At 41.7% G+C, this 10,967-nt stretch overlaps 1 protein-coding gene across 1 annotated transcript in view; it reads left to right on the plus strand.

Annotated features, from left to right (window-relative positions):
- PTCHD1 (patched domain containing 1) overlaps window positions 1-6,921 on the plus strand; it is a 58,394-nt gene extending 51,473 nt beyond the window's left edge. Inside the window, exon 3 of the mRNA XM_006054182.4 lies at window positions 132-6,921. Within this exon, the coding sequence (XP_006054244.1) occupies window positions 132-1,786 (1,655 nt within the window). The 3' untranslated portion in view covers window positions 1,787-6,921. The remainder of the gene's footprint in view (window positions 1-131) is intronic.
- The last annotated feature ends 4,046 nt before the right edge of the window (window positions 6,922-10,967 follow it).

Genomic DNA, 10,967 nt, shown 5'->3' on the forward strand with positions numbered 1-10,967 from the left:
ACATTGACCTGTCACCGCTAGGATGGGTTACATTTCCTTTGACCCAGTTGTTCCCCAGAACCAAGTCAGTTCCCCTCTTTAGAGACCTTAGTATTTTAAACTTTTGATCTGGTCTTTTTCTGCCCCCTCAGGTCATGGATTATATGGGACTTTTGAAATGTTATCCTCCTGGAGGAAAACTAGAGAAGACCAACATGTTAAAGAGAGAACTGCAGCAGTCTATGCAGACTCCATGCTCTCCTTTTCTCTCACCACTGCCATGTACCTGGTCACCTTCGGCATAGGGGCCAGCCCTTTCACGAACATTGAGGCAGCCAGGATTTTCTGCTGCAATTCTTGTATCGCAATTTTCTTCAACTACCTCTATGTACTCTCGTTTTATGGTTCCAGCCTGGTATTCACTGGCTACATAGAAAACAATTACCAGCATAGTATCTTCTGTAGGAAAGTCCCAAAGCCGGAGGCATTGCAGGAGAAGCCGGCATGGTACAGGTTTCTCCTGACGGCCAGATTCAGTGAGGACACTGCGGATGGTGAGGAAGCGAACACTTACGAGAGTCACCTATTGGTATGTTTCCTCAAACGCTATTACTGTGACTGGATAACCAACACCTATGTCAAGCCTTTTGTAGTTCTCTTTTACCTTATTTATATTTCCTTTGCCTTAATGGGCTATCTGCAGGTCAGTGAAGGGTCAGACCTTAGTAACATCGTAGCAACGGCGACACAAACCATTGAGTACACTACTGCCCAGCAAAAGTACTTTAGCAACTACAGTCCGGTGATTGGATTTTACATATACGAGTCTATAGAATACTGGAACACTAGTGTCCAAGAAGACGTGCTAGAATACACCAAGGGGTTTGTGCGAATATCCTGGTTTGAGAGCTACTTAAATTACCTTCGGAAACTCAATGTGTCCACTGGCTTGCCTAAGAAAAACTTCACAGACATGTTGAGAAATTCCTTCCTGAAAGCCCCCCAATTTTCCCATTTTCAAGAGGACATAATCTTCTCTAAAAAGTATAATGATGAGGTTGACGTAGTGGCCTCCAGAATGTTCTTGGTGGCCAAGACCATGGAAACGAACAGAGAAGAACTCTATGATCTCCTGGAGACCCTGAGGAGACTTTCCGTCACCTCCAAGGTGAAGTTCATTGTCTTCAACCCGTCCTTCGTGTACATGGATCGATACGCCTCCTCCCTGGGAGCCCCCCTGCACAACTCCTGCATCAGTGCTTTGTTCCTGCTCTTCTTCTCGGCATTCCTGGTGGCAGACTCTCTGATTAACGTCTGGCTCACTCTAACGGTTGTGTCCGTGGAGTTTGGAGTTATAGGTTTCATGACATTATGGAAAGTGCAACTGGACTGCATTTCCGTGCTATGCTTAATATATGGAATTAACTACACAATTGACAACTGTGCTCCACTCTTATCCACCTTTGTTCTGGGCAAGGATTTCACAAGAACGAAGTGGGTAAAAAATGCCCTGGAAGTGCATGGGGTAGCGATTTTACAGAGTTACCTCTGCTATCTTGTTGGTCTGATTCCTCTTGCAGCTGTGCCTTCAAATCTGACCTGTACACTGTTCAGGTGCTTGTTTTTAATAGCGTTGGTCACCTTCTTTCACTGCTTTGCCATTTTACCTGTGATACTGACTTTCCTGCCACCCTCTAAGAAAAAAAGGAAAGAGAAGAAAAATCCTGAAAATCGGGAGGAAATTGAGTGTGTCGAAATGGTGGATATCGATAGCACCCGAGTGGTTGACCAGATTACAACAGTGTGAGGGCAACTGCTTGTTACAGTTTCACCCTAGGTCTTATCAAGAGCAAAGGGATGATGTTCATGGCAACACATTTAAAGTTGTTTTTTGATTTTTAAGGATAAGAAACAGACATTACCAAAAACAGTAAAGGACCAGGGGAAATGGGGAAATTGTCAACCTTTAAAACAAAAGGTTGTCATCAGAGAGAATTTACTTACACACACACACACACACACACACACAAACACACACACACCCACCCTAGGAGACTCATAGTCTCTTAAACTAAGATCGAATAAGAGAAAGCTTATTAGCAAGCAGAATCCTATTTTATTCACACTGCAGATGTTGCTGGTATGGTGACAAAACCCTTCTGATTGAAAGGTCAGCTGCCAAGGCAGAAATAGCTTTGAGTACTGTTCAAACAATAAGGCTTCCAGAACTTTTGCAAAGCAGTAGCTCCAAGCAGGGTCTATGGTTTAAGGTCTTCACCATCTCATCTAGCTCCCCAACACCCCAAGGAGATGCTTGTGAAAGTTCTGGCCAGCAAAAGCAGCCAGAACCTCAGAAACTGACACGCAGTGGAATGGCCATCACCCATGGGCTGAAACTGAGTCAACTCTAAAGTCACCCGGGTGAGGCAGTTTTCTTGTCGAGAGTTAATTTATCATACCCCCCACGTACCCACCATCAATACACTTTTAATGTTTGTATGATTTGGTCAATATACCTTTAAACCAGTGACAGCTTCAGTAATGCAAAGTTAAGGCCAGTCTATTTTGGAATATTTTGTCACTTGTCACCAAATGGATCTGCAATAGTAATTGCAGCTTTTGGCAGGAGGCTCTGAGTACCCAGAACCACAGAGCCAAACCCAAATACCTGGCATGATGGAGAAAAAGCAGGTGTCTAAATGAACCCAGAGACAGTGTTTCCATTTTAACAACAAAAAATGGCCAGCTGGTACAGCTGTTTGTGGTTTGGCCCTACATGCATTTTTTGCATGGATGCCCAGAAACAACATCTGCCCATGCATAGCTGAGGAAGGAAAAGTTATCGGCCACAGCTTGCCACTTGTAGTGCCAGTCCACCTTGCTCAGGAGACCTGCCTGCTCAGAGACACAGAGAAGAAAAGTCCTGAAACTTTGTAAGTCCTGAAACTGAGAACTTCAGGCAAAGACACAAAGGGCTGAAAATGACATAAATGGAACTGATGGGAAGATGTAATCACCAATATAAATCTATCAATGATGACAGTCAAGCTTTCCTGCTCACCCGGCTGCACTTTAATCCTCCTGGCCCCCCTACACCTTCGTTGGTGCCCCCTCTCCTTCCGTGCACGGCCTTTCTGTACATTATCAAGCCTAGATGTTTATACTGTGGACTTGCAGTATCTACAGGATCTAAACAGAAATGGTTTGATCTGAAGAGGCTGTGTATGTCACCCCAGATCCCTGCATTTCTTTCAGTCTATAAAAATGAAGCTAAAACCTGGTCACACTTGAGGCAAATGTCTACAGTATTTTTCCCTTTTAGAGACGTAGCTTATTTAGACATCTGTAGTGATAAGCATTTCCCCAAAGCACCTTGCCTTTCTGGACCTTAGCGGACGTACTGTGCAACTTACCCATCCCTGCAGAGGAGGAAACTGAGACCTAGGAGAATAAAGCGACTCACCCAGGGTCACACCACTGGAGGGTTTCCATCATTTCAGCATGCCTAAGATAGGGCAGGCCAATTTTAGATCTTCTCATAAGAGGGCTATTACTCCCTTCAAAGTACATTTCCAAGGAAGAAACATAGGACTTATTGGCCACAAGGCAGACTTTTTTTTTTTTAATGTCTGGGTAATGTTTGGGATTTAGGTTTACCATTGTCTTTCCAGACAGCAAAAATGCCCAAATGATTCAGATGTAACTACACCAAGTGCAAACCTGTGCTTTCTATTTCATGTACTGTTGTTCACACAGTTCTAAATATATGTGCAGGGGATCATAGCTAGTGCATTACACACTTGTTCAATCTCTCCTGCAAACACACTAAGTGATCATACCAACGTGTTATGCACTCAACTAGAAGATAATGAGCTTTAATCTAAGGACAAATGCAATCCTCGAAAAAGGGCAAGTTCTCATAATAGATCTGCGATCAATTCTCTCTCCAAGGGGCCTGCAACTAGGCGGTTACTGATAAAACACAGCTGAAGAGGGGATTGGTTTTATTCCTAAATCATATGTTGCTAAATCATTTTCTGAAAAATGTGTTCTAAATCAGCCATTGATTTAGTGTTGGCCACGTGGAGTACCTTGGGTTACAGTGACTCCATAAAATTGATACAACACACACACCAATTAAGTGTATTTTGTTGAGAATTTAAGCATTCAATTGGGTCAACCAGAATGACTTACTGTGGAACTTTATTTTATGACAGATAGTAGTTTTCCAACTTGACTGGGTCTCTGTATACCTTGGGATATTGTATTTTTAAATGAAGGGCATTTTAAAACTTGTCAACTTCTCTTTTCAGCACTTGAAATCAAAGCTTATGGAATTCTGATTGTGGAAAGAATGAATTATTTTTACTGGGGGACTCTGCATGCCAAGATTTACTACTTATTATTTATTGTGAGATCATTATTAATTTGTTAATATTGATTATTAATAATTGCTCTAATAACATTGGTTTAGCCCCACCATGGATAAGACATTTTAGAAATAGCTCAGAATCACATCTCCTGCAAATTTAAGTCCTTACTTCATGAAGTTTTACTTTTATAATTGCTATCAAGAGGGAGGGAACGATCCTAGCAAACACTTGCAAAAGTTTTCTTTTTCAATTAATTCCAACCAAGACATTAATGTTCACTTTACCAAAGAAACTGATTTGGTTGGTTTTGAGTTGCTATTTATTGTTTGTTTACCAAAGAAAATATTCCATCCATCAGAAATATTTCTCCTGCTTAACTAAAAGAAAAAAACTGTGATACTTGGGCTTTCTTGGCCATTCATAAGGAAAAAAAAGAAAAATCAGGGTAAGGGTGATATTCTTTCAATGAGTGAAACAGCAGAAGGTGTAAATTCACAAGAAACTTGGGGTTTGCAAGAAAGAAAATGATACTTGAAATAGGGTGTTATTGTTAGTCCTATAGCAATGGCCCAGCAAACAGCATGAGGGCTCCTCAGGCTAAAAAGAGTATGTCTGTTCCACAGGAAAAAAAAGAAGATAAATGCCAATGAAACTCCTTCTCCACTGTTACAGCTCATAAGTCTTGTTTTGGGTTTGGGGGTTTGGGGATTTTAAGATTTGGGGGGGGTTGTTTTGCTTTGGCTGTGATGTTTGTGTTAGCTTGTTTTCCTCCTGCCTGCCCTACCATTTTTATTCCCTCAATTTTCAGGCAGAAGTGAGATAATCCCATCTGATGCCATCCTCCATGGCTACAGTTACTTATGCAATATGCTGCTCTGAACAAGGCCCTTGATAACTCTTTTATTTTAACTAACCACCACCGAATTGTTCTAAGTGGCATTCTGGGACCATGACATCACTTTCCTCCAGCCCCAGCAATGAAGCGTGGCTGTGTCTATCTCAAGAACGGGTGGACTGGGCAGCCGCCCTGGGGGGTGTGGTGTGAGGCAGAACCTCTTGGACACAAATGATATCCTCCTCCAAATGGCTTTTTATTCCTTCGGATCCTATTAAAGCAGCCCTGCAGCTTATAATAGTGTTTGATTTCTGTGAATCTGTTTTCTCATTTGTAAAATGGCGATAATACAGTAACTATCTTTCAATGCATCAAATACTTACAGAGTGCCTAATATCACCCAGGTACTGTTCTGGAGACTGTGGACAGCAGTGAACTAATGAGACTGTTAAAAAATCTGCCCTCGAGAGTGTACATTTGAGTGATGTTGCGGACTTACTGAAAGGATTAAATAAGAAGGTGTTCGGAAAGCACTTGTGGCAAGGCCTGGTGTAAAGAAGGAACTCAAGATATTATTATTTGTAATTTGTCCATTCCACACAGTAGCACTTGAGCTCAGGATGTAAAGCTACAGAGAAGTGGATTTCTGTAGGCTGGAGCCCAGGATTCGGGCTATATAAAAATGCAATGAATTGTCCTGGTCATTTTAAGACATTCAAAATTTGGCTAGATCATCACTTAGTGGGGCGAGTGGGAAGGGGGCACAGGCTCTAGATGGTGGAGTTGGATGGTAATCCTTGAAAGAAAGAGGCACAGGCAGTCCGGGATGGAGTTGTGGGGGGGGGGGGGGGGCACATATTTCATTACTGTGCCTGGCTTGTCTGAAGACACTCCTTTACGGTAATTTGCTTTTGAGTCTTAGCTACATAAAAAGCATCAGGTATTTGAAGACAAAGTTCCCATTTTCCACACGGAAGGAAAACATTAAATTAGTACTACTGGATTCTCTGGCAAAGAACTGAGAATTGCTTCAGCCAACACATTGCAGAGTTCCTCCCTGTGGTGGTTACAACTGTTTATTTCTGTTTCATGCCAGTCCAGGAGAAAGCAAAGAGGAAAGTGAATGAGCTAAAATCCATTCACCTGAATAGGCAGTGTCAGGATGTCCTCCCCAGCCTGTTTCTCACCTGCCCCACTGCTGCCCAGGTGATGTGTTTGAAGTCCTCTTTGATATCTGTGAGGGCGCCACGCAAGGAAGGCGAAGTGAGGGAGCAGAGCTCTCTGGCCTGTGTGTCGATTTTCAGGTTAGATTAAAATTAGCGTGGCAAAGGTTTGGAGAAGTTGATCTGGAGAAAGAAGGCTTCTTTTCAAAGTACAAAAAAAGTAATGTGCACCAAGGAGGCAACCAATGAAGGGCCCTTTGTGGATGGAATGCTGTTGCTGTAGGATGCACCAGCCTCTCCTCCCTCCAAAATGTTGACATGAGATAAACCTTTGGAGAGAATCAAGCTTACTCTCCTGTTTCTCACTTAAGAAAATGGAAAGCTGGAGAAGTGAAATGACATGCACAGAGCTAGTTAGAAGCAGATACAGGGCTGTGACTGCAGTCTCCTAGTTCCTAGCCTCACTCCTTTCTCTACTCTGATACTTTACTGCCAAATTCTGTATGTCTATATCATGGGGTCTTCACCTGGGGGCATAGATGAGTTGGTGGGAGGGTGGACTCTGCATTCCCTAAAATTAAATTATATGCAAAAACGTGTGTATATGTTCCCTATGTGCATTTTCCTAAAGAGAGTTCATAGTTGTCATCAGATTTCAAAAGAGGTCTACGACCCAAAAAGAGTGAAGAACCACTGTCCTAAATTAATAAAGACCTCATTGTGGGTGTCATCCTGGTATCCTCATTTTGGCTAATGGGCAATCAAGAATTTCTCAACCATCTTTTCTCCAAGGAGCCAAAACTGCTTCTAGGTATTGGTCTCTTCATGCCCAGTGAAGTGCCTATCACTACTCCTTTTTTCCTCATTCATTCATTCATTTAATCAGCATACATTTTCATTGTCCAATTCATGTTCCAGCACCAGTTAAACACACTCCAGGGCAAGACAGGTAAAGGACCACTCTTTATCATGCTGTCATTGGCAGAAAGAATACATGTGGACGTGGGAGAAGAAAGAGCTGAGCAACCTATTTCTGAGCTTTCTAGGTCTATGCTTGTGGCAGCAGCATGCCACAGCCTTGAAGGGCTGCTCCCAAGTGATCCTGGTTCAAGATAGGGAGAGAATGTGTCTCATTCATCTTGGAGATATTTGCAGTGAACAAACAGGAAATCATGGCCATGGGCATATGGTTCCACTTAAGGACAGGTGTATGTGCAAATTGAAGCTCAGTTCTCTTGACTGTCAACCGTAAGTTAGATGTAGTGGCCATTGATGGAGCAAGCTGAAGAATAAATGACTCTACTCGTACTGTTTGTTGTGCTTCTTCTGGAATGATTTTAGGCACAGCAGAATGCAGCTGGGTTGTCCAAAGGGCCAGGCTGGGGGAACACTGCTTGGCCCTTCCTGAAGCAGAGAGGTGGCACTGGTGACATTTACACAGTCCTCTGTCCAGCCATGACAAGGGAAGTCTTCTGATGAGGGGGAAGAATATGAGCCCCACTTTGTAGCATGTGATTTGAATCCTGAAGGCTTTGCTCACTGAGATCTATAAAATGCTTTGTTTAATTCTTACAAAATGGCAAAGATTCAGCCCCTTTCCATTACCTATTCCAGGTTCATCCTGGGGAAAACCCATAGGATTCTCTTTAGCAAAACAATGTATTTAATTTCCAGGGTGAAACTTCAACATGTTTGGCTCAGACTTTCATATCTTTATTCTTCAAATTAACATTCTGCCAAAATTGCCTTTGCCCCCTTCTAGAATCACCAAGGCAGATTCCTCCTGCCTCCCAGGACCACAGGTGACTGGCCAAAATTAGTAATGACCCGTCAGCGCTGCTACACACACACACACACACACACACACACACACACACACAGTGCATGTACATTAGCAGGCCCAGTGCTGTGGTTCTGTGGGGTCTGGCAAGCCAAAGGCTTCAGCTATCTTAGGAAACCATAAAAAAAAATTATCTTCCCCTTTTATATGTTTCCTGTACATGAGCATGTCTGAGACCAGCCAGATAATACAGCTTAAAAAAAAAAAAGAAACCCAAGGAAGTGAATGTTTCTTGGAATTTACAGAGTGCTAACTAACAACTTTCTAGTGGAAAACTGCATTTGATGGAAGTTTTCTAAGTCACAGGTGAGAATAGCAGTAACCCAAAACCATAGAGATCTCTCCCAAAGCCTGGAATTGTGGAACTCTATCTAGAATTTCTCCTTTGCAATTCAGATAAAGACAAAAGGAGTGGAAAGGAAGGGAGAAGGACATATGGGGTGGTCAATCTGTTTTGGCAATTCGTAGTTTTAAGGCAGCATGGGCATTTCCCATTTATCTATAGTATTAGTTTAATGGGAATATCAGTGCCTTTCATCCACCTCAAGGAAAGCAGGTGTCACCCAGGAAAACCTAGTGATAAGAAACCTCAGTTGGGAGAAAAGTCACACAAGTAACAAACTATCCAAGACCAGAAACGTTTAGACCCCCCCCCAGCCCCCACAAACACAAACACAGGGAGTGGACATTAACAGAAGTTGGGGAGAGGAGCCCTAGCACAGTTCCTAAGATTTGGGCAGAGTGTGGCAGGAAAAAAAGGTAATTATTATGAAAGAGAAATGAATCAAATCTGTGTGCAGTGAATAAAATTATGAGCTGAGAATAATGGAGCTGTTCGGGAACCTCTATAACATAAAGATATGGAGACTGAATCTATACTTTTTAAATAAAAGGACCCCACATTTTCTTTTGAATTCTCGACTTATAATTTCTCCTTAGTAACTTGATGAGAACACACTCAGGTTCTATTTCTATTGTCTATGATTCCATAATTCAACCACCCACGGCTACATATTCACACTCCAGCTTAGCTGCTCTGAGGAGAGTTGTTGAATGCTAGGCCCAAACAAGGAAGATTTCAGCTTCGGTTTAATAATTCCTTGGCCAAATTTATCTCATTCCTCTAAACGCACAAATGTTTCAAAGCTATAAAAAGTGTGTCTAGATAGCCAATGCATTTCACTTTTTTAACATCAAAGATAACTCCTGCCAACAATTATTAACAATGAAATAGTCATAACAGCTGAATGTTCCTTTAGCAGTCCAATTTCAGTGTGTGACAAGAGGGAAGAGTCTGTATCAAACATTTAGTGATGCTGGAAAAGATCCTCACCCTAGACATACTATAGTGTAGACAGCAGAAGATGGTCCCTCTCTTATTGTCATCACTAACGAAAGAAGTTCCTGAAACTGCATATATTAGTCTGTAAAGTTTTGGGCTAAATCACAATGACTTTTAAAGTTGGATCCATGGCAACTGATCAAAAATGACAACTTGTCAGTCAGATTAATCATTCAATGCAGCATTCAGAAGTCTTGTCTATTTCTCCAAGAGACCCCAGTGTTATATTGTTTCCCACTCTTTTAGCTGAGTTTCTTCACAATAGGAAAGTAGGTGATTCTGGAGGTAATAAAATTTTTTAAACTAAAAAGGAATGTTCAAATCCTAAAGCACATAATTAGTTTATATTGGTCAGATCTGAGACAGATAAGCATCAGACCCTACAGAGCAAACTACTACAGTTGCACCCTGCACTTGACAGGGTGTGAGTCACACCACTTTGACCTATGACGGGCAACACCTGCTCAGAATGAATTGAAAACTTGCCCAGAAAAATTTCCCACAAAGAGTTAAAACACTTGTGTACTGAGATTTAATCAACTACACTGTTTACCTAAAGTCAAGACATTTCAAAGATGTTTAAAGAAAATCAGGAATAAAAAATGACTAGCTCCTTCAGGAAAAAAAAATGATGTCCTATATTCTGTACCACTTGAGTTTCTCTGACACCTAAAATATGTATTGACGTCATCCCACACCTACACAAAAACAAAATCAGCAGGGCAAACCATCCCACTGATGATTGGCAACCCCACAGTTCCTCTCCATCTGACCAGCTTTCACCAGAGGGCAATACTTCAGGCTTCCACATGGAATTTCTAGGCTGCAGCAGCCCTGGGAACACTTAGCACACTAGCCCTGGGAAATGCCTCATGCCAAATACTTCGAGTCCTGAGTTGACTGCCCTTTCATATTGAAATCCCATCTTCCCATAAAGCATCCTGCTTTCAATCCTGTTATCAGATTCCCAGACTTCAAACTTCTTGCTTTCACTCAGATTTGTAATCCTCTCACAGACACACCCCAAAGAGTGAAATGGCAATGAACCAGAGAAATGTCTGCAGTTTTACTTTTTTTTTTGCCTTTCTTTTCTTTTCTTTTCTTAATTTGGATATTTCTGAGCTTTTTAACAGCAGTTAGTATGCATTCTTTTTTGTTATTTTGTTTTTTCCAGATGAGCAATCAAAAAAGTTTCTATGACTTAATGTCTTATAGATACAGGTTTGGGTTTTTTGTTTAGCAGCAGATGTCTTTCTAGAAAACCTTGCATATGGTGCCTTCTTTGGCTTTAATGGTCACCATGTTACATTTCTGTCTCTGGAGAAAGAAAAGAAAAACCCATTTGCTGGCTTCAGTTTAATATATAAATATATATAAATAGAGGAATAAAATTGTTGCAGGAAGATTCCTATGCACATACATGTCTGGGCATAGA

The sequence above is a fragment of the Bubalus bubalis genome, chromosome X, assembly GCF_019923935.1.
Source record: "Bubalus bubalis isolate 160015118507 breed Murrah chromosome X, NDDB_SH_1, whole genome shotgun sequence".
NCBI lineage: Eukaryota > Metazoa > Chordata > Mammalia > Artiodactyla > Bovidae > Bubalus > Bubalus bubalis.